This window comes from Lygodium microphyllum, chromosome 12 (assembly GCF_053477565.2).
Source record: "Lygodium microphyllum isolate KBCC chromosome 12, Lygodium_microphyllum_v1.1.10, whole genome shotgun sequence".
NCBI classification, from domain to species: domain Eukaryota; kingdom Viridiplantae; phylum Streptophyta; class Polypodiopsida; order Schizaeales; family Lygodiaceae; genus Lygodium; species Lygodium microphyllum.
This window is the reverse complement of record NC_141146.1, coordinates 34421120-34446038: the sequence shown is the minus strand read 5'-3', so window position 1 is coordinate 34446038 and position 24919 is coordinate 34421120. Positions and strand designations below refer to the sequence as shown.

At 41.6% G+C, this 24919-nt stretch overlaps 1 protein-coding gene across 1 annotated transcript; it reads right to left on the bottom strand.

Moving 5' to 3' along the window:
* Positions 1 to 297: 297 nt before the first annotated feature.
* On the bottom strand, positions 298 to 23123 carry LOC148027629 (uncharacterized). Its single transcript, XM_087689336.1, has 4 exons — positions 22689 to 23123; positions 2093 to 2154; positions 1827 to 1999; positions 298 to 1725 (listed from the first exon to the last, which is right to left on the bottom strand). Exons 1-4 carry the CDS (start codon positions 22979 to 22981, stop codon positions 886 to 888), a joined length of 1368 nt encoding a protein of 455 aa, XP_087545462.1. The 5' UTR covers positions 22982 to 23123; the 3' UTR covers positions 298 to 885.
* Positions 23124 to 24919: the final 1796 nt, after the last annotated feature.

Here is a 24919-nt window from a genome sequence, read left to right as displayed (position 1 = left end):
CCAACTAAATCATTAGGAATGTCATGGTGTTCTATATGACAATGGATGAAGATCAAAGCCCGAAGGCCAATGTGCAGATTTCTTGAGGCACGTGCATTTTGGACCATTTCTTTTGACAATAGAGAGTACAAGAATTAAATTAGCTACAAAAGCACCCAATTAGTTTTTTATAATATAACTTCATGCACTTCATATAGAATAAGGCTCATACTTTTCAGCATGATGTTTTGACATGTAGGAGGCCAAGCATTCACAATGCTAAGCTTGCTGAAAAATACTTGCAAACAATATTTAATGCAGTTTTGATTAGTTATCAGGTATCGAAGAGTCTAGCTCTTATACCATGATAAAAATATAGACATGAGAGAGAGTGTGTGAGTGGGTGAGTGAGACTTGTATTAACATCCTTTAAGATGCCTCAAAGGCATAGACAAAGAGACACACCAAGATTTTAGTTACAATCCACTTCGGGGTGCCATTGGCACAAAAAGAAATGAGCAGTGTTGATGCCATATCCTGCACTGGTCATTTATTTACATGCTCAAATCTGAGGCTCATAATTTGTGCAACTAGCCTCTGGTACTATGAAAGCATAGTCTGCAAACCTCCAGTACAGTGAAAGAAGATGAAAGTTTTTGGTGATCGTACCTTCCTTTCAATATCACTATCTGTCCCTCAAGGCCTAACGACCTTTCTTTGACCAATAACCACGTTTTTAATGCACTGTAATCTTATAGAAGGAAGAGAAAGGAAGACCTAAGAACCTTCCTTTGACCAACAACAACCATTCAGTATTAATGCACTGTATTCTTAATCAGGGGCAATCATATAACTGCACTAAGAGAATCTCTTATAGGGCAATGTGGATACAGAGGAAAATGACATTCAAAGAGTATGTAAACACGACGAATCAATATCATCAATCCCAACACCTGAAGTGCTGTCTACTTTCCACCATCCTTTTACAACACCCCTTTGATCCACTTTTGACCTGTAGAATGAATTAAATATAAGATCTGAAACATTACCCTTCCCATTTTCATTAACAAGTTGTGACCTTTTGGGGCTCTCCATGTTACCCACTCCAAATATATTCTCACCCCCTTGCTGGCTCTCAGTATGCTCAGGCAGGCTGCTTGATTGGTCCATACTTGTCTCTCTGCTTACAAAGTTTTCTTTGTAAGTCCTCATGCATGCATCAAAATCTTCTTTGTTTTCCATGTGTTTTACTTTCTCAAACAGAGCATTGAAAACATCCATCTTTCTTAATCTCTCTTTCCCTTCTATGCTCTGAACTTTGATTTTCCTTGTCTCTCTGCGAGCACCATTGAAACCCATGTAAAAATCTTCATTTTCCAACAAAACATCCTCCTGTTCACCCCTGCTATGGAGCTTTTGTAGGCTACGATCAATCATACGCTTTAGCTTGAGTCGATGTGCTTCTTTTCTCTTCAAGGTGCTTCTCTGCCTCACTCGAAGTGCAGTAGTCAACAAAGTAACATCAACCCCTCCAGCCATGGTGGATCCAACCTCTGAGCCATTATCAACCAGTAAATGGCCTTCCAGCGAGACACCCTCCAGTCTCTGAGCATTCAAAGAGAAGACTTCCTCTAGAAGAGAGACATTTTGCATGTACCTATCAAAAGCTTCATCTTCTTCAGCAATAAGGCCTTCTCTATGTTCCTTCAGTTTTTGAAATCTCCAGCTGTTTACTATGGCTGCTTCCTGTAACAGATTCAAGCATCCACTTGAGTCAAAATAGAAAGATGCCCTAAACTGTGAAAAACAGAAGAGAGCCTTCTAGAATTCATAGTCATCAAACAAACCTTTCGAGTAGCATTTCCCAGAGGCTTGAACGTCCTCAACCTAAGGCTGTCAAAAGGATGTCTTGCAAATGTAGGCGTAACTGGTGGATGCAGAGGAGAAGGTGCACCAGCAGAAGCAGAAGCTGCAGCAGCAGAAACTTGGGCTGTTTCACCAGGAGTGATGTTTTTGAAAACTGAGGACATGAAAGGCAGATCGGTCAGCACTCTCAAGCACTTGCAAACTTAACTTTCAAAATCATCACAATCAAAGAAGCTGTATATAATACCATGAATATAGCAAGGATTCTTTGCTTTGACACAGCAACCTTTACATGAATGGAAGGGACACCTGCAACATGAGATCACTTCTTGTAAGTTTGGATAATGTGCTGGTTGGAATCAAACATGTAAGTTTGGTATCAAGCCTGTGCTGGTTGGAACCAAATACAACTCTTTTTATAGATTAAAACACATGCAGTTGTGTTTCTTTTCCCCCTTCCCTTTCCCAGACATCTGTTCCCAGTCTCACCCTTATGGCACCTCAACTGCTAGTGCCCGTCCATTCCCACCTTTTCCTAGACCAAAAGCTGGATGGGACAAATTATGCCATTTGATCATGTAAGATCAAGGAGATCGTGGGCACCTTTGACCTATGGGATTTTGCTACAATCCTTACATCCTTGACCTATCGTGGATCCCCATTCATTTGCTTCCACAAATTCGACGCCCTCGAGGACAGGCTCAACTCCCATGACCCCTCCTTCCTTTTCCCTAAACTACAATACTCTCCTTGTTCATGTTAGACACACCCGCACCCCACCAAAGTTTGAGCCTGGTTACCTTCCTTATGTGAGTCAAAATATTTGCTCGTTAGATGACTTTGACATGAGGCTACAACAACTATCTATAGCAGATCCCTCCACTGTAAAGGACCACATCAATACGATGGAGAAGATTCGAGATGAGTCAAGATCCCTTGAAGATTATCCAATCAAAGGACATGGCTATGACACTCTTGTCACATCTTCCATCTACCAAGTATGATGTCTTCTACACAACCTCTTCACCTACACGTGTTGGATAACATCACTTGGGAGGTGTTACAATCAACTTTTCTTTTGCAGCTAATCCATCCCGGAAAGGAAAAAAGAAGAAAGGGAAGAAAATCGAATTGGAATCATCATCTCATTCTGAATCTGACGAAAAGAGCAAGCACAAGAGCTTTCCCAAGTGTCACCATTGTGGGAAGACCTGACATCCCAAGTAGAAGTGCTAGAAGAAATACCCTCACCTTTGTCTTGGCGTGAAATAAAGTGACAGAGTCAACCTCTTCATCCACATCTACTTTCACCATTATGACCAAGTTTGACTTCCTTCAGATTTATCAAGCGCAGGATTCTCCCTTGGCTCGCTCATCTTCCAAGAAGCTTTGTCTGCTTTCAAATGTGACTAGCTCCAAGCATAGTTGACTCCGTACGACGTACGGTACGTATCCGTATGGATTCGTACATGATTTTGGGCCTATTTGGGCCACCTCACCTGCGCATCCTACGTCCTGTGTCACGCGTTTCCTACACCCCCGCCTTTACTCCTACACGTTCCGCCTGCCTGCATGGCACTTTTTGGGGGGTTGGGAAGCCTTGAATACCTCATCCCACCCCCTTTTCCAGCCATGCATTCCCCCCCCCCCCCCCCCCCCCCCCCAAGCCCTCTTTGTTGAGATTCAAGCTCATTAGTCTTCTGTCAGTTGTTTACCTTAGTGAATAAGGTTAAGTCACACTGACTTAACCATGATTAGATCTAGGTCAATTGATCTTTGTATGTGTGTTGTACATACAGTTGATTTTAGGGAGACTGTGTGTTGATGGAATGGAATTACAAGGAGCATGTCTGCTACCCTGATGTCTGTGCCTTTGTCTCCATCCCTTTCTCTTTGAACTTTAATATGGTATCAGAGCTGTTGAGTCTGCGTTAGTCCAAGAAGCTCCCATTACTGCGATCTGCTATCACAAAGAGATAAAGCTGTGAAGAAAAGCTACTTCTCCATTCTTCGGGTCTCCATTTTCCTGCCAGGAAGAGATACAACATGTTCCGTTTATGATATGCAGAGCTCGGAGTTCTAAGTGTGGCAACAGACATCCCGAAGAAAGAAGCTTCCATGCAAGGGTAAGTTTAACAGCAGCAGCTGAGGAGCTTCTCGTGCACCACAACGGGTAGGAAGCCGTTCTAAATCTGTATTCCCTTCAAACAGTTAAGGCTTTCCTTAAGCCTGCCAAGGCTGCATCAGAAGCCTCTGGTACATACGGCATATATCCTAACAATGGATATAACCATCTGCTAAGGTTTGCATCTATTTCGATAGTAGCAACATCAATCCACTGGTCAATGACAGCATATTCGTAAAGAGAGCTTCCAAGTAATGTGCAGCCTTCACCTGCGCTGCTGTTGTGCACGTTTACAGCCATGGCGACGCCTGCTCCTGTGAAAGATGCTCCCAACACTCCGGTAGCATAAACTTGCAATACCTCAAGTACCTCTGGTACATACGTCTCTGCAATGCTGAGACACTCGTCCTCCGTCAGCCATGCCCGCAAGATGGTGTTCTTCGGCAATAGAGATGGCCCAGGAAAAAAAAACTGGATCGCAGTCAGGATTTTAGATTTTTCATCATGCACATAAACAATTCTTGAGGCATGAGAGACCGCATTCTATGCTCTAGGGAAAAATCTGTTGGTTCCAGACGTCCCACAGGCTGCCATTTGATCAGGCTGCTGGAGTAGGTGTGTCACCAAGTTTTATGTGCAACACGTGCATGTATATTTCCACTTTTGCTGCAGAGCAGGTTCTGGCAGATCCAGAGACTATCAATGACATTCTTGATTATATCAATGGATCTGTGCGTAAAATTCTGCTCGGATTGGAAGGCCAGAAGGTAGGTAGATCGATCCATGGCGGGATGAGATAGTAAGACAGAGTTGTGCAATTGCATTGCTTTCAAACACATATTTGGTTGGAAATTCCCTAACACTTGCAGACATCTGGATGGTCACTACAGTGTGGTTTCTCAAAGAAGCCCCTACCACATGAAAATCCTCTAAACCTTGTAGCAGAGATGTCATTTACTGTTGCATTCAAGTTATATGATTTGAAGCAAACTGGATACAGTGGATGTGAAGAACTTAAGCAGATGGTTGTGGGCCTCATGGCAGATTCAGATATGCTGTTGTTAGATGATGTCATTGACAGCATCTTTGATAAGAACTTTGCAGAGCCAGTATGCCATATGAGCTGTTTTTTAGTGCTGGGAGTCATGTATGAGACATCTGGCAGGACAAAGACTCTTACCATGCAAAAGGTCAACTGCAGAGCCGATTTCAATGCTTAATCAGATGACCATTTATGATGCATAGTGGTAAAATGCAATGACTGGTCAGGAGTTCTGAGAGCTATGCAAAGACAGCAATCAACTTTTATGAACCAAGATCCTTGAATGACTAGAGGCCTTTGATTATGCTACACTTGCATACAGGATCCTTCCCAATGTTCTTGTGTTGAGGTCTTGGCTCCATGTATAAACTTCCTTCCACTATACATTCAGACTGTAAAGGAATACTGAGTATTTATTTCCTGCATGTACTGGATCTTATGCAGTCATATAAGCTGAAATCTGTGTTTTTTTTGGGAATTGAATGTATTTGTGGAGTTCAAGGGTGCTCATCACAGATGTCGGTAGTGTGGCACTAAATGGTCACTGATAGATGTGTGCATACTCAAGAGCATTGTATGCTCAAGCTTGACTTCTATGAAGCTGATTTGACAGACTACTGATTGCAGTAAAAACTGGTTGTACTACAGATCACTAAAGGGTACTACCTACTGGCATTTTGAGAAATTGTTGGTTTTGCAAAGCTTAAGACTTTGAAATGGCAAACATAGGAGAGAAGGATACTATCACTCAGATAGTTGGTGAGAAGCTGGACTACAACAATTTCGTTCTATGGAAATTCAGGATGTCTAATTTTTTAATTGGAAGAGGCTATTGGAACCTAGTTACAGGTCTTGAAGATGAGCCCAAACTACCGCAGGATAGACCTCCAACACAGGATCAGTTAAAGGCACAAAGGACTTGGTTGGAAAAGGCCAGCAAGGTCTTGCATTGGTTGTCATTATGTGTGTCAGACACAAAGGCTATGCAAATTGCAAATTGTACTTCCCCGAAAGCTGCTTGGGACTTATTGATGAAGAATTATGGGCATGTCACTCATGTAAGAAAGACACAACTAAAGCAAAAATTCAACCACATATCCAAGAATGGAAGGTCTATTGAGGACTATGTCAGTGAGATCAAATCCATTGCAGAACAACTAGGCTCAATTGGAGCTGAAGTTGAGGATGATGATTTGGTGGCTACTACCCTCCATGGACTTGGACAGGAATATAAGCAGTTTGATACTTCCATTTCAGTGCGTCAAGAGCAGCCTGACTTTGATGAACTTGTAGCACTTCTATTGCATGAAGAAGTGAAACTTAGACTCAATACAAGTTCCAGTGGGTCTAAAAGCAGTAGGAACAGTGTCTTCTACTCCAATCAAAGGGGTAGAGGTAGAAGAGAAAGATCAAATTTTCGAGGAAGAGGTGCTGGAAATGCATATGCCGCCCGTGGACAGCAAGCTACTGGATGGCAAAATAGGCAGCCTCAAGCAAATAGAGGTGCCTCAAATGCTCGTGAAAGAGAAGGTTATTCACCTAGAGAAAGAGGCACTTGGCAGCAGCCTCAAATGAGTCATGGACAGCAATCAAATGCAAATAAGGATTGCCATTATTGTGGCAAATACGGGCATGTAGCTAAGGATTGCTACAAAAAGTAAAATAATCAGAGAGCAAGAGGGAAGCAACATGGTAATTATGCTTCTTCTAGTGGTATGCAGGAGGATGACAGGTTGTTTGCAATGCAACATGTGAACAAAGGGTTGCCTGTACACGGCAAAGCAGATGATGTATGGTATATAGACTCAGGGGCATCTAACCACATGACTCCTCATGGAGAGTGGTTTGACACATTGGTAGAAGGTGCTCATGGATATGTTTACACAGGCGATGATACGCAATATGACATTATGCATACAGGTACTGTTCCCTTGATGATGCATGGTGACAGAAAAAAGAGTCTCTATGATGTGTTACATGTACCCTCCATAACCAAAAACTTGCTTTCTGTGGGACAAACGGCTGAACAGAATCTACAAGTTAGATTCAATAGAGATGGATGTTACATTGAAGAGTATGGTCAAGGATGCAAACTCATTGCTAAAGACAAAAGAAATGGCAAGATGTTTACATTGGATAAGAAAATTCCAGCATTGAATGCTGCTATGTACTCACATGAAAATGCTGCAATAAGGGACATTGAGATATGGCATAAAAGGATTGGACATGTAAATGTTCAAAAGTTGAAGAATATGCAGCATAAGCAAGTTATACTTGGACTTCCTAAGTTCAAGCATGTGGAATTGGGACATGTATGTCAGTCTTGTCAATTTGGAAAGCAATCAAGGCTTCCATTTATGAGGCATGTAAGCACCACTACTAGACCATTACAGCTTGTACATTCTGATGTATGGGGACCCTCACAAAATGCGTCTCTTGGGTGATCACGTTACTATGTATCATTCATAGATGACTATAGTAGGTACACATGGTTGTATGTGCTAAAGCACAAGAGTGCTGTCATGGATGCTTTTCAGGATTTTAAGAGACATGTGGAGAAAGAATTGGCTTACTACATCTCATGCTTGAGATCTGATAGTGGTGGAGAATATGTTTCTAAAGACTTTGATCACTTCTTGGCAGCTCATGGAATTAAAAGGCAATTGACATGCAGGTACATACCACAACAAAATGGTGTGGCAGAAAGGAAAAACAGGGTGATCATGCAATTGGCTAGATCCATGTTGAATGAGAAAAGCCTACCAAATGCATATTGGGCAGAGGCTGTAATGACTGCAGTGTATATCATGAATCGTACACCAACAACAGGTATACATGAGGTGACTCCTTATGAGAGGCTTTATGGGATAAAGCCGGATATCAGCCATCTTAAGGTTTTTGGATGCTTGGCATATGTACATGTTCCAGATGAAAAGAGGAAGAAGCTCGATCCAAAGGCAGAAAAGGCCATCTTTATTGGGTATGCACAAGATAGGAAAGCGTACAAATGCTACAATCCTTCTACTCATGAGACATTGGTCTCAAGAGATGTGGTATTTGATGAGCTGAAATCATGACATGATAAGAATATCACTTTGATGAATGATGATGATGGTTGTCAGGAGCCTTATGTACATGTAGGTATAAATGAAAGTGCAGAAATTTATGGGCCTTCTAAAGATGCACAAATCATGATCATGATCTTTGATTTAGTTTACTTATCATGAGTCTCATGATACATGACACATGTACATTGTATATGATATTATGATCATTGATGACAGTGTGACACTTGGGCTATTGACAGTTGTGCGATGCCGATATTATATTTGTACTTGAGTCTTGCAGTCTTGCACTTGCCCTTTGGGCTATTTTGGCATGCTGCATTTTGCTTTAGTCTAGAGATTAGACTTTATATTTGTAGTTTTTTTTTGGGCAATGAGCATGTTCTTTCAAAGATTAGACTTCAATTTCATATTTGTAATCTTTTAAGTTTTTTGGCAATGGAACCATAGACATGTTCTTTTAGCTTAGACATTAAAGTTTAGTTCATTGTTCATTGTTTTATCACTTATGGCATATGTATTATGCATTTTATTATTTATAATTGAATAGCTTACCTCTTGAGCCTTGTAAGTTGCAATTCAATTTCTAATGAGTAGTTTTAGAATGATGCATGATATCTTAAAGTTAAAACTTAAAATGATTTGTCCTTGTGGATTATATACCTTGGTTTTAAGTTTTAACACTCCAGAGTCCACATGGATTATGAGTGAAATATTAATTTTTTTTCATGAATTTTAATTTTTTTAATGCCGTTCCCGTTTCCACGTCCCCGTTCCCTAGGTTTTGCATTTTTGTCCCTGTCCCCATCTCTGTTCCCCGTTCCCGTTCCCCATTTCATGTTTCTATAGTTATATCGTAAAGTAAAAAACCCTCTCTTTGTATTCGCAAACATTAGAAACGTTTGGTACACAAGATACACTAAAGGATGAAGACACATATTAAAGCTACTTTATGGTGAGAGAATTATGGAGCAAAAGCTCCAAAGCTATAGGGTTTGACTATTCATATTCTTACCTAAATAGTTAGCTCTTCTTGTTTAGAACAACTATAAAGTTCGTTCAATCATATTCATGTGAAGAAAAAAAATCTATCTTGATGAAATGAAGACGAATGACTTAGTTTATGTTACCTTTAATCATCGCTTGCTAGCTCGTACATCAATTCCAAAGGCTAACTCTTTTATGTAATAGGATAAATTTGATGATAATGTTGATGATGATGGTGATAATAAAGATGTTGTTCAATAGCCTAAGCATTTATACCCATGAGAGTCATGTTCCATGAATGAGAACACTTATACTCTTGAGACTTAAGTATTGACTTAGCATAAACTAGTAGCTCTTCTAACTTGCATCTTTAGTGCACATTTTGTAGCTTTATGATACACATTTGTTGGACTTATCGTTAATTATCGCTTATGTACCATCACTAAATAATATTACGAATCTCGATTATAGCTATTTATTATATCTCTAATTTCATGAATTATGGCTAGTTTTGAAATGGGCTGATTTACAAACTAAGTCTTAAAGAGTTAATAGGTTGATTTACAAGTTGTATGTACATGCCATATGGCCGATTCTATTATTAAAATACTGAAATCTTAACAACTTTAGACTCTTTTAGTAATTAATACATGGTTGTGTGAAGAAAACTGTACACTAGCTACTAGGCTTTGCACTAAGGGAACACAAAGTGTATGACCATAATAGAAACACAACGATACAAACATGCCATATGGCCAATTCTATTATTAAAATACTGAAATCTTAACAGCTTTAGACTCTTTTAGTAATTAATGCATGGTTGTGTGAAGAAAATTGTACACTAGCTGCTAGGCTTGCACTGAGGGAACACAAAGTGTATGACCACAATAGAAACACAATGATACAAATATAGACATGCAAAACTCAAACCCTAAAAGCAAAACTCAAAAACTCAAGCACAAAAACAGACACAAGCAAAAGGAGAGAGAAAGAACACAACTCTGAAGTAAATGAAAACTGTAAATGAATGAAAGTGAACAAAGTGCCCAAAGATACAGCAACAGTGTCAAAGACTGACATCCACCGACAAGGGATCCCACGTACTGTGACCCCCAATCAGAGATAAGAGAGTGCTGAATAATGAAGGGCAACATACTAGTCACTAAAACACAATAGTTGGAGCGTGAAATTTGATAAATGCAGCAATATATACCAAAGAAGGCTGAAAACTGATCACCCAAGGTAGAGAACTTTCACGCAACAATGGGAGAGGTGTTTGTTGATGTAGGTGGCTTGCTGGACAGCAAAAACGCAGGTACTGTAACAATCACCTAGTAGGAGAGATGATAGCAATCTCTCGCCTTGCACCAAATGCTAAAAACACAAGCTAATCACATGCTATGATGACACAGCAGATGGAGACCTCCAAACCGCAAGGCAATGACTGGAAACTGACCACCTAGGGTTGGATAGTGATGGATTGCAGCCAGTGATGGCTAGTTAGCAAATGGTAGGTGGCTAATGGCTAAAATCCACACAGTAGTTCTCTCTCCTGCAGGCTCCGTTTTTAGTCTTTCTCTCTCCTGCAAGTTGTCCTGCCTGCGTTTTCAATCTTTCTGTCTCCTACAAACTCTGTTTTTAGTCTTTCTCTCTCCTCATTGCTGTCTACATCAGATCCAGCTTCTCACTGCTGCGTTTGCTGGTGTTCGATATCCGGAGGCTGCCTTCCTGCAATTCGGGATCCGTTCGGAGTACGACACACTCTCCAGCTCATTACCCCTGCCCTGATCCTAGAGATACAGGAGTTCGAGGTTCAATATTCATTCACTACATAGTGTATTTGCTGCATGAGCATCGTATTATTAGTAGTCATATCATTTCATTTATTCACCGTGTTCATTGTCTCTGAGTTACTCTAACCCTAACCCTAACTGTGTTCTTGTTATCAGACTGTGCCTTGTCGTACGGTTTCTATTTATGTTTCTATGTTAGGGTATTTTTCTTTACATGGTATCAGAGCCTGGTACTCTCTAAGAAACCTAGGCTTTTGATTTGAAAGCTCTTCGCAAAAGCAATAACAACAGTAGGTTCAAATGACTTCGAACACATCAACACCAATTCAGTCTCCAGATCAGCCTATTCCGAGAACCGAGCGAGAGTGGGCCGATCAGCTTGCTCCACAAAGTTCCAACATGGTGGGAGAAACATCTGAGTACATGGAAGAAAAGATAGGCAAGCTGACCTCTGAGGAATATAAACTGATCATAGCCTATCAACAAAAGAAGATTGAGGAGCTCGACCGAAGAATTGCCCTTCAAGAAAAGCTTCTAAATGAAGGTATGCATGGATTTCACTCTTCAGATATTGCGAGTAAGTCTAATGATGTTGCAGGGCCGTCGAGACCTCCATCAGGGATGGGCCCCCCTATTGGAGAGCAAGATCCAGAGTATGTTCCATTTTTTCAGACTCATGAATACCATTCTACCCCTTATGACCCGAACTTATATGTTCAATCAACTCCAGAGGGGGTTAGCTATATCCTGCTATATGTTGATGACTTACTCATCACAGCTTTAGATTCTGCAGCCATAGCGGATATTAAGGCTAAGCTTAAAGCTACATTTGAAATGACAGACCTTGGTTTATTGTCTTATTTTTTGGGAATGGAGGTAGTTCATTCTGGAGGATGTATTTTTGTGTCGTAGCAGAAGTACGCACTTCAGCTTGTGGAACAATACACTTCTGATCAGACACGGCCAGTGGCCACGCCTATTGATCCTATTGTCCACTTGTCGAAGGATACCCTAGGACAACCCTTCGGTGCACACACCTATCGTTCAGTTGTAGGAAAACTTCTTTGGTTAACTCACACTAGGCCAGATTTAGCTTACTCAATTAGCATACTCAATCAGTATTTCACAGCACCTAGGATGTCACATTGGATTGCATGTCTTCGGGTGTTGCGTTATTTGCGGTGTACTTTTTCTTATGGCTTGACATATGGTTCTGGTTTATGTTTGCAAGGATACACTGATTCTAATTGGACATGAGATCCTGACACTCGGCGTTCCCATGGCGGCTACCTCTTTACCTTGGGCATGGCTCCCATTTCTTGGTCCAACCGTAAGCAAGAGACAGTGGCGGCTTCCATGATCGAGGCTGAGTATCGCGCTCTCTTCAATGGCACCACCGAGGCCATCTATTTGAGGAGTTTACTGGCGGCACTTCATTTTCCATGTGACTCTCCCACAGTTGTCTACTGTGACAACCAGAGTGCCATTGCCCTTGCGGACAATCCGATCTTCACACCACCGACACGGCATGTGGAAGTCTACTTCCACTTTTCCAAAGAGCAGGTTGAGCTAGACACTATTCGCCTAGAGTTTGTGTATTCGTCAAATAATTTTGCAGATATCTTAACAAAGCGGTCAAGCGGCCAGTTCTTCAGTACCAGCTACCCAGGATTGGCTTGGGTACACCCTCCCCTACTTCAGCTTGACGGGGAGAGGGTGCTTCCCTCTTGCTTTCCCTTCCAGTTTGAGAGGGGGCAGCTCCTACTCTTGATCATGACAGTGATGATGCTTATAGTTTTTTAGACATTTTATTCACTTATTCTTTTGTATTGTATTAAGGGCATTTGTAACTTCATTTGCACTATCAGGATGACCTAATTGTAAAAGGGCACTTGGATAAGTGAGCACTTGCCCTGCGAGGGCACTGTCCCACTGACACCGTTGCATAGCATATTGCATGAGTATGACATCTTGCATCTCCCTTTGCATTACCCTATGCATTGGCATTCTGTTCATGTCAACATGCATCTGTGCGCATTTATCCCTTTTCGGTCTTTTGGAGTGGTCATCTCTAGGATCCACCATATTCGTAGCATAACACACGGCAATTCTCCTAAAGGCAGTTTCCCTACCCTTGCTTGCTTGTCTTGCTAAGCCCACCATTTTTTTTGCCTCTCACATATTCAACACATGATAGGCACATACACTCACTTTTATCATCCTTAGGTACTAGCCTTTTTTATTTCAATTTTCAGCCCGAAATGGCTTCATCTTCCCACCCCGTTCGTCGGGCTGGTGGTCGAGGAAGATGGTCCGATGCCTGGTCATGGTGGGAAGAAGTAAATGCTAACCGCCCATTGAGTGGTGAAGGATCTCGACCATGGACTTGCAAGCTTTGCCCATACAAGCGAACTAGTGGAGCAAACAAGATAATCCATTGAGCCGAGCATTTGTATTTCGAATTTTTATTGATTTTAATTTTTTAAAGTTACTTAAATATTAGAATATGGAATACCAATTGCCACTTGTTCCGTTTTATGCATAATCAAGTCTAAGCTCATCTCCTACATGAGCCAAATTCAAAGATACAGTTTTGTCCGAATGTGACCTTGGAAAAGCAAAGGGAGCTTCGTGACCATGTAGCAGGTCAACAAGCTTATCTTGCATCTAGACCACGACATGTTGCAATTAACCCTGCAACTTTTGTAACACCATCCCCATCAGATGTGTCTAGAGCAGGGTCAGTATCAGGAAGTGCTACCTCCACACCTATTGCAAGCATTGCATCAGCCATGGCATCAACAACGCCACATGTTGCGCGTAGACAAAGCACACTTGATGCTAGTTGGGATCCCAAGAAGAAAGAAAAGGTGGATACATCAGTGACATGTTTTTTTTATCATGACCACATTCAATTTTGTGCAACCAGGTCAGAGTATTTTAAATTAATGTGCAAGAAGATTGGTGAGTATGGCCCTTCGTATGTACCTCCATCATCAGAGACCTTACGCACCACTTTGCTCGACAAGAAAAAGCGCCTTGTTAAGCAAGCAACATTGACTAGAAAGAGCCTGTGGGCTAAAAATGGAGTTTCCTTGATTGTTGATGGTTGGAGTAATACATGCAAGCGATCCATTCATGGTATGGTTGCTTATTCTCATGGGGAAATGTATTTCATATCTTCACATGATGCATCGGAGATAGAAAAGTCAACAGATGTACTTGCAGTAAAGTGAATTACAGGTATTGAGCTTATTGGCCCAAAGCATGTTGTGGGATTTGTTGCAAATGGAGAGCCCGCAAATAGGGCAGCAAGTGCTATTATCTAGGGATATTATCCGCATATCAAAATTTCATATTGTATGGCTCATTCCTTGAACAACCTACTAAAGGATATTGGTAACCTGTCATGGATTGCACCTGTCATAGAGCAAGGAGCTCAAATGGTTAGCTTTGTTTTGAATCACCAATTTCTTCGCCATCACTTCTCTTTGAGGTCAAAGAAGACACTTTTAAAATAATCTAATACTAAATTTGCCTTTAACTTCTTGATGCTAGGCAAATTAAGATAATGCAGTGGTGCCTTAAGGCAGTTATTTCTTAGTGATGAGTTCACCTCATCAACATTGGCAGATACTCCTACAGGTATCTTATGCTTGGAGAAAGCAAATAACTCCACTTTTTGGGATGATGTAAAGCAAATAGATGCTATGGTATCACCTATTGAGCGTTTATTGAGGGTTATGGATGCTATGCAACCTTGTATAGGCAAGGTATATGAGGCTATGGATAGACTGAATGAAAAGTTTGAGGAGCTGGCACCAAATGATGAGGCGTATGAGAAGATACGCCATTTAGTTGTGACGAGGTGAAACTCCTATAGCTCACCCATGCATGCAACTACATTTGTTGTGGATCCTAAGTTCCAGGGCAAGGGTCAGGAGAATAACACTAAGGTTATGGATGCATGGAGACTTATATTGTCTTGTCTAGTGCCTGATCATGGCACTAGACGAAAGATCAGAGATCAACTTTCATGTTATAGGACCTTTCGGAGTTCTTTTGGTGTGGGGATACATAAGAGAATTGCTGTAAGATTGGGGCAGCTTTGTGATGGGAGAACTATGGTTCAGATGGTCCTTAGTTGCAGCAACTAGCCATCAGTATTTTGAGTCAGTCAGTTAGCTCCTCTTGTTTGGAGCAGTTGTGAAGTACATACGCTCACATTACTTCAAAGAAGAACCGTCTTGGTGTGGAGAGGGTAAACAAGCTAGTATTCGTTAGTGCTAATTTGAGGATGTTATGTAACAATATAATAACAAAACACATGCTGATGTTGAGGGAGATGCAGCAATTCATGGTACCCATAATGATGAGGTTGGCACTTCAGGAGTAGCTAGAGCAGCCTCAGATCATGATCATGATCTTTGGTTTAGTTTACTTATCATAAGTATCATGATACATGACACATGTACATTGTATATGATATTATGATCATTGATGACAGTGTGACACTTGGGTTGTTGTGCCATGCCGATATTATATGTGTACTTGCAATCTTGCAGTTGCCCTTTGGGCTATTTTGGCATGCCGCATTTTGATTCAGTCTAGAGATTAGACTTTATATTTGTAGAATGAGCATGTTCTTTCAAAGATTAGAATTCATATTTGTAATCTTTTAAGTTTTTTGGCAATGGAACCATAGGCATGTTCTTTCAACTTAGACTTTAAAGTTTAGTTCATTGTTCATTGTTTTAACATTTATGGCATTTGTATTATGCATTTTATAATTGAATAGCTTACCTCTTGAGCCTGTAAGTTGCAATTCAATTTCTAATGAGTAGTTTTAGAATGATGCATGATATCTTAAAGTTAAAACTTAAAATGATTTGTCCTTGTGGATTATATACCTTGGTTTTAACACTCCAAAGTCCACATGGATAATGAGTGAAATATTAAATTTTTTTCATGATTTTTAATTTTTTAAATGCCGTTCCCGTTCCCACGTCCCCATTTCCTAGGTTTGGCATCCCCGTCCCTGTCCCCGTTCCCCGTTCCCCATTCCCGTTCCCTGTTTCATGTTTCTATGAGTTGACCATTCAAATTACTCAAAGCTGTCCTGAAAGTATCCCAACTTTCAGGTAGGCTGTATAGCAAGAAGGTAGCTTTGAACTCTTCATCAATATGAAAATCCAAAGCAATCAACTAACTGAAAATTGAGTTAAACTCATTCAAGTGTACAGACATGGCTGTACCCTCTTCATGCGAAAGTCCATCAGTTTTTTCAGCCAATAAACCTTGTTGGCTGCACTTTTCTGAGCATACAATTCTTCAAGCCTTTGCCACATTGCATATGCTGAATTCAGCTTCTCAATGTTGAAGAGCAAGTTGTCTGATACTGAGAGCTCAATGGTAGAGTGAGCAAGTTCGTCCAAGTCATCCCACTCGTCTTTCCATGTCTACTGGTTTGATTCCCTTTGTTTTGATGGGCTTTGCATGTTTTTTCTGCACCAAGACATTGTAGCATTGTTTTTGCCAGATGGCAAAATTATGGGCACCCTCAAGCTTCTTAATGTGCAAAATGTCACTGTTTCCAGCCATAATTTGCAGCTCCAATTTGACTAACCAGTCACCAAAGGCAAGTCCAAATATAACACAAGTGACCACAATGCACAAGAGTAACAATCAGTAATGAAAATCCCAGGATTGCAGAAATTTTCAGATCTGCAAACAAATTTTCAGAATTAAAAAATGTCACTTGCTGCACTCTTCAAGCAATTTCTAACACAATTAGAGACCAAGCCACCAATTACATGTGAAATCCCCAAATTTTCACTACAATTTCTGCTCCAAGGGCATTCCCGAGCAAAATTTGACAATTAGGGTTAAAAGCCCCAAATTTTAAGAAGATAATATGTTCAAATTGCATCAATGCAAGTACCCAAATGCATAGAGCAGGCAATTCTTGCACAAATTGATGAAATTTTGCAAAGGCCCCAAATTTTTCGGGTCCGGTGTGCACAAATTTCACCGAAATGTGAAAAAACCCCAAAATTTCACGGGCAATCGTGCACTGATTTCGCAATTTCTAGGTCAGAATGTCCACTTCTGCATTAAAATCCCCAAATCCGAGAAAAGCCCCAATTTTCCACAAGCAAATGTGCACAAATTTGTATTCTGTGCTTGTACACGTGAATGTCCGGTAGGGAAAGGAAAGAAAACCTCCTTTTTTTTCCTTTTAAATTTCAAAGAGAAAAAAAAAACATTGACCGTCAAGTTCGTGACGACCCGCCTAGTCACGGCCCTCACATGTGACCTGTTGTTGAACAGGTCACTGCCTTTCCCGTCAGAGTGCCCGCCGCTAAAGGCTGTCTGCCTTTCCCGTTGGAGCGCCCGCTGAAGCCCATCAGGTTTGGTCGTGCGGTGTGGCCTAAAGCTTGTTTCACGGGCCATGCTCCTTATCTCCTATGCCGTTTCGTGTCACCTGCACCTAGTCGCCTCACCTGCAACCTAGTCACCTGCAACTGTTTCCTACAGCCTACGACCTACCGACTACTGTCGAACCTACTACCGACTACTGTCGAACCTACTACCTGGTCTACGGCTTGTCGCCCTTGCCGCCTCTTCTACATGTATCAGACACTAACAACTAATGCCTGAAGTTCCTGCTCGCTTGTCATGAGCTTTGTGAAACGTGCACAACCTGCGTGCTCTAATACCAGTTTGTAGACAGTCTATCATGAACTGAGCTAAGAGTGCAGATGAGAAGAGCTGAGAGCAATAGAGAGTGAGCACGACACTAGATGTTCGGTACAATGACTTGTGTGCCACATTTTAGGTTTTGAATATATATAAAGTACAAAGTATAACACACTCGAACACAATAAAAGGCACGGTGACCCTTTATTCCCAACAATGGTTGCTACACGTCCTAACATTGCATTTGCGGTGGGAGTGGTTAGCAAATACATGGCATATCCTGGCAAAAAGCATTGGAAAGCAGTGAAGGGTATCATGAGATACCTTAAGGACGCAAAGGATTTGTGTATTTGTTTTGGTAAGCAGAAGTCATCTGTTGTTGGGTTCACAAATGCAGACTATGCTGGCCATCCTGATTGCAGGAAGTTTACTTCAAGATATATGTTCATGTTCACAGGAGGAGCAATCTCTTGGGTATCTAGGCTACAAAAGTGTGTCGCATTGGAATCCGAAGCCCTTTTATCATTCACACCAACTGTAGGTATATACGAAGATTGAGGTTTCATATAAAACCCCTTACCTCTGTGTTGAAAAGTCTGAGTGATTGGTTGAGGAGATGGGTGAGCAAGAGTCGAGCAAGATTCCTATCTAACATTACATCTAACCATAGTGACCCTCAAGAGGCAGATTCCTATTGGTTGAGGAGTAGGAGTCGAACGAGTAATTGGTTGAGGAGATGGGTGAGCAAGAGTCGAACGAGGTTCCTATCTAGCTTTATGTCTAACCATAGTGACCCTCAGGAGGCAAATTCCGACCAACCAAGTGCAATGCACGTTCAATAACAACTTGGGAGGCATCCTTATTTCCATTATCATGTCCATGCACGGCAAGAGGCACAGGAACAACATCTTGCTGCTAAGCCATCTACTTGGGAGCATACTCTTGCATATCCATGTCAGGACCCAAGGAACGTTGTGATACCTCAGGTCTTCTATCACATTCGGAAATAAAATGGCCCAATTGACCACATCTAAACAGTGTCCAGCAAATATGCCCCATTTAAGCTCAAAAACCAACGTTTGCAACCCAAGGACCTCAAAACTAATTTTAGTTGGCCAATATTTTCCTGTGTTCCAAAGCATACAAGCCTTGTTCATATTGTGGGAGGCCAACTGGGGCTCAACCAACACCTCACCAAGGTTTCTCAAAACCACAGAAAGAAGCCGCCAAAGATGTACAGGAAAATCAACCACCTCCACCCAGATTGGGAATGCTGCCTAAGCACCTTCTGAAACTCAACCATAGGCCCCCATGGGACCATATGTACCAGCTAACCATCCATGAACAAAGGAATACGTTACATAATGGGAGCATGCACATTCGGGGTACAAAAAAGAACTTGAAAAAACCCTCTCGGTCCATCATAAATCTCTTCAACAAGAGGGACCTGCACTTGCCTTGAAACATCATCTTGATGTACATCAACACTAACAAGCATGGACTGCAACCAAGCACAGATCTTAATAATCAAAGGAATCTATCTCGTAAAATAAAAGATGGCTACCCTCTCATCATGGAAAGCAACAATCCGCTATAAAACCAAGTCAGTTACCATGATAGCAACCACGTGATCCCCTTCTGATAAAGAGCTTGCTTTACCCTCATTGGCATGAACATAATCTGATATAAGATTGTTGGTAGTGGCAAGCATAAACTGAAGAGACCGACCCATCAATCTATGAGCAAGGAACATGAACATCTTGTTGAGGCAATTTTGGAGCACTTTCAGGTGCCTCGTGGCTATCATAACATTTGATCGTCCATACAAGACAAGCTTTAGAGGTTCTCTCCTTTGCTTGCTTTACAACCATTGTCTCTCTGGCGAGATTGGATGTTTTTGCTTCCTGCTAATTTTGAGAAAAGATCAGCCAATCAAATCTATCATCAGATGGTCAAGGTCAAGAGATGGATCAATGGAAAGGCTAATAAATTATGGCATATTCGAGTTAGCAAAAAGAATTTGCAGGAAAGATTCCTCCAACTCTGGAAGTCTAAGGTTCCTTATCATGGTAAAGTGTTCATGTGGAGGTTGCTTATTGGGGATCTTCCAACTGAGGATGTGTTGCATGCTCCCAAGATCTCCCATGGGTCGCTATGTATTTTGCATACATGTGATGAGACATTGTTTCATCTCTTTGTCTATTGCCCTATTGCTTGACACGTTTGGAGTTTTGTTTCCTATGTGTAGTTCTCAGCAACTCAGCAAAGCGGATATCAGCCCATTCATGGATTATGGGAAGGATGGCTTCTATTTTTGCTTTGCAATCAGATTATTCTTGCCTCTTCCATTTCCTTAGATGCATGGCTCTGTGGCATATTTGGCGTTCTCGGAATGCCTTTATTTTTTATTTGGCCTCGGCCATCCATGGTCATGTGGCCTGTGTTCGTGGTTTAGTGTTATAGCAATTCTCTCTATGGTTTCAACTGATCTAGTTCTTCCTGACATTGCTACTCCCTAGCTGGATATTGTTCGCTCCACACCAGCTGTCCTTTCTATGTGATATTTGTGTTAGAGTCTTGGTGATTTGTGTTTGCTCTATTTTTCTTAGCAGACCTGATGGTCTGATGTAAATATTGCTACTTAATTCAATTATCTTCCCGAAAAAAGAGAGTGAGCTGAAGATGAAGGAAGAAATACTACACTGACTGAAGAAGAATGCTAAATACAATGATGAGGTCTGATCAATCCCTGCATGCAGCCCTAAGCGTCAATGAGGGCACCAAATCAGGCTGAGATGATGATGGCAGCACCAAAGTCAAAGTGTCGGAGGCGGAGAGTGCAAAAGCCTGCAGAAGACAAGTGATCTACCAAGCAAAGGAGTGCAGCTATATATAGCCACCTCCACCAAAACTAGCCAACTGCATACAGGAGTATGCCCTAAATCTGGCCGACTGCACCAGATGATGGTACGACTGCAGTAAATGCAGTCTGACTGCATAGAAAAAATGGGAAAATGATGGGAAGATGTCCCAGGCAATCATGGGGCAGAAAGGCGATGGCAGGGGGTGTCAATCAACTAACAAACCGAGGGAATGCACAAGAAATGTGCCTAAAACAAAAGAAATGCTCTCTAGAATGCCAGAGCTCCCATGTATCCATCAAACTCTCACAAGAGCTCACAACCAGGAGATGACAGATTGGCATGACTAACATAGGCAGGCTAACATACCCTGCTCCAGCTGCCATCATCAGCCTGCCATATCATCATACTCACACAAATCGGTGGAATTGTTGCTGTTTGGACTGCAGCCCTGTCATCATCAGCAGATACAGTGCAGATTGTGGTGTCCAAAGGCTCTAGAAGGCCGTGATTTCTGCATCAAAGGAGTTGCTGGCTGCTATGACTGCTTCAGAGGTTGCCACATCAGCAATACTGATGCATTTGATGTTACAGTATCTCTATGCAGCAGGGAAGGATTCTTTCAGCATCGCACAGGTGGATAGCTGCTTAGTTTGGGATCTATCTCAAGTACAACACACTCTTAAATCTGTCCTCAGCATCTCCGACACCTCTCTCGGCTCACCTCTACCTTGGTCCTTGAGACACACACACTTCAGGCCCCTTTACATCATTCTCATACTCTATACACCCTCTTCTTCATTGAGCATCTATCAAATATCGTGTTTATTGTGTGTTGTATACTCTATGTCTCTCTCTATTTGCCCTAGCATTTCCTTTTACTGGACACTTTCAAACCACACTTAGGGTCTTGTATCTATAGATCCTAGATGAATTGAAGACAGTTGATGTTGACGGGGCCCAACTATTTGTGAGCCCACACAAGTGTCTAGTAGCTGATTGATTCCTACCTCTTGAACGTGAGTAGTCTCTAACTATTGAGGAGTCTTTCTATGTGGGAAAGAGATAGTGGTGAAGGTGGGGGGATGTGCTCACCTGAAACAAAAAGCTCTCACCCTAAGGGATAGAGATGAAGATGGGGCAGATGTGCTCACCTGAAACAAAATATTATCATGGCTCATCAAAGAATAGATCTCTATAATAACAATAGAGTCAATGTCAAGTTTCCAAGTGCACAAAGCCTCCAATATCATATTGTACCCAATGATGTGATGCTACTAACAGCTCATCAAACAATACATCTCTACTAACAACAAAACATATGCATCTAAGTTTCCAAATGCACAAAGCATTCAAGATCATGTTGTACCCAATGGTATGATGCTATTAGGACATGATATCAAACCTCTCCCTCAAAATTTCACAAACAAGTAAATAAGACTAAATAGAGAAAGTAAAGGTTTATGTGTTTATGTATACATAACTTCACGAGCCATGACAATAGTCAGTGTCAAGTTTTCCAATGCACGAAGCCTCCGATATCATACTGTACCGAATGATGTGATGCTAGTAACAGCTCATCAAATAATTCATCTCTACTAGCAACAACACATATGCATCAAATTTCCAAATGCAGAAAGCATTCAAGATCATGTTGTACCCGGTGATATTACACTACTAGGACATAATATCAAACTTCTCCCTCAAAATTTCACAAACAAGTAAAAAAGACTAAACAGAGCAAGTAAAGGTTAATGTGTTTATCTATGCCTAACTTCACGAGCCATGAGAAGGGTCACTGAGATCTTGCTTTTCGCTTGCCCATGAAAGCTAGTCACTAGTCTTAAATGAACTAGAGCCCAACTGGTAGAGGACAGGATGTTAATGAGTGACTGGTGGGAAGTTTGTTAACAGATGGCTTAGGGGATATGTAAGGACACAGACATCGAGGAGAACTTTTCTGAAGTTCGGGAAAAGACCATGATCGCGTTAAGATGGCTATAGCCATGCTGTTTGGAATGTAGGGCAGCGTCACATCATTGAAAGCCACTCTGCTTCAGCGATTACGTACGTACAAGGTCAGGAGAGAAATTACCCGTTTGTTTTGTGTGTTCAACTCAGTTGAGGCTGTAAAAAGCTATAAAGAGATCCTAACCTTTCTGAATCAGAAAACCCTCACACCCAGCTGATTTGATGCATCACAAGCCCAGCTTTAAAACTGCATTCTGGGCTCTCTAAAAACCATTCTGAGTCCAAAATGTAAGAGAGAACCTCGATCTTGCTATGTTGCCGCAAACGGAGCATTTGTGCTTCTTTCTGCCTCGGAGACTTAAAGGCTTGCTGGGCTCGCTTACTCCTTCCGTAGGGGTGGACAATGGTGTAGCCGCGGGAGCAGGCGCCAAAGCAGGAGCAGGCGCAGGGACAGGAGTAGGGACAGGAGCAGGAGCAGGAGCAGGAGCAGGAGCAGGAGCAGGGGCAGGGGCAGTCGCGGGTGCCGGCACAGGGGCAGGCGCCAGCGCCAGCGCCGGCGCCATAGTCGCTGCCACCGTGGTTGGCGTTTCCATCGATCACCGCTTGCCTTTTTCAGAACGTTAGTTTTCTAAGCAATTGACAATACAAATTTGACTTTGTTTCCGAGTCCCAACCGGTCGATCATCAGCGCAGGAGTAACAACACGATTTGAGGGCATCCAGTCCGAGTGATGGATGACTCTAATCCCTCTCATGTGAGTGGGGACCGGGGTAATATATAGGGTAGAAAGGCCAACATATTGGAATTTGGCATCCAGTCCGAGTGATGGATGACTCTAATCCTTCTCATGTGCGTGGGGACCGGGGTAATATATAGGGTAGAAGGGCCAACATATTGGAATTTGGCACCTCTAGAGAGACGGGGCACTCTTTTTCCATGGCAGCTCAAATACTAATCTTTTCCACTCAAATCAACCGCGCCTAGAGAGGGACAGGGCACTCTTTCTCCATGCGAACTCAAATACTAATCTTTTCCACTCAAACCAACTGTGCTGCCCCCCTCTACATTCCAAAAATACCTTCACATCCGATCCACTTTCGTATCCAATCCAAGCAACAAACAAAAAATGCACTATTGAAAAATAGCCCTCAATAGCGTGACAATGAGGAGCTTTGAAGAAATTGTAAAACAAGACCAAAGATTTGACGAGATTGAATTGCACGCAACCAATCAAAAAGTTCCTTCATCTCTATGCTACCCACTTACCCATTCACCATTGTCATGCTACTGGCCCTTGACTACATGATAAAATTGGCACTCTTTGGGGACCTGTCAATTTATAGGCCCCCATACCCTTGTTGGATGGTGCAAAGTTTAGGCAAAGCTTGAGGTAGTGGGGGGTAATTTAAAAACTATTTAAAAGAAATTTATTGCCTGGACTTTCAATGCATAACAAGGGTTTACAAAATCTGGCATTTGAACGAAGCTAAGAGCTTCATGGTGATACAATTTGTATTACTTATTATATAAGAAGGAGAGTTCTATTGGGCCAATGGTCAAGCAAGGTAGTGGACTTCAGTATTTTGGGGCTATCTAATCTAAGGTTTTGCAAGTACACTAAAATAAAAAATTCAAAGAGATATGTACTTACTATAGGATGGCAACAAGTGATCAAGGAAGGAGTCCATGGCCATTGGCAACTGCAAGTAATGTTATCAAGGTACAAAGAAATTACCATGGAGTAAAAATTCGAGCTCACTCTATAGATATGTCAAGTCAAGCGCATTTGTTTGTGACCAAGGAGACTCTCGTAGAATCTCTTGCATGAGTGTAATTATTAGATTTTGATTGATCTACTTCAATAAAAATTTAAGCTCATTGTATAGATATGTCTAAGTGCACATGTTTGTGATGGAGGAGACCCTCGTAGAACCTATTGCATGAGCATAGTTATTTAGTTATTGAATTTTGTTTCGTCTACTTCTCACTATATGAATATATGCATCAACCTGGAGCCTAGTGTATAATTGATAGTGACAATTGTTTTTTGTCGTTGTTTATAGCCAAGTGTCCGTGCAAGTTGATGCTAGAGATTTTGCTTTTGCGTTACCATGCAAAGCTTGTAGGTAGTTGTAGTTCTAGTCCAACTTCATGTGCATAATGTGTGCGAAACTCCATTGCTCATTCCATCCCTCTTCTAGTTTCATCTCTTCTCCTTCCTTGGCATCATCTCCCTATAACAAATTGTTGTGGAATGTGGACACTTAAGAAGAGAAAGAGCACCATGTCCTATTGGGCTTCAAGTTGAGTATCATGTACGTGTTATCTGCACAATGAACATTATAACCATACACTAGCTCAAAGTGTTTGAAATCCTAATAGGGAACCCCCTAAAGGAGTAGTCATACTTGAGCATAGTAATGTGGGGTATAGATGCATGGATGCTTCTATCGTTGAACTAGCCAAAACATATTACTATCATAAATCTAATGTAGCATGTCATCTCATGTACCCCACACTCTCCACCATCT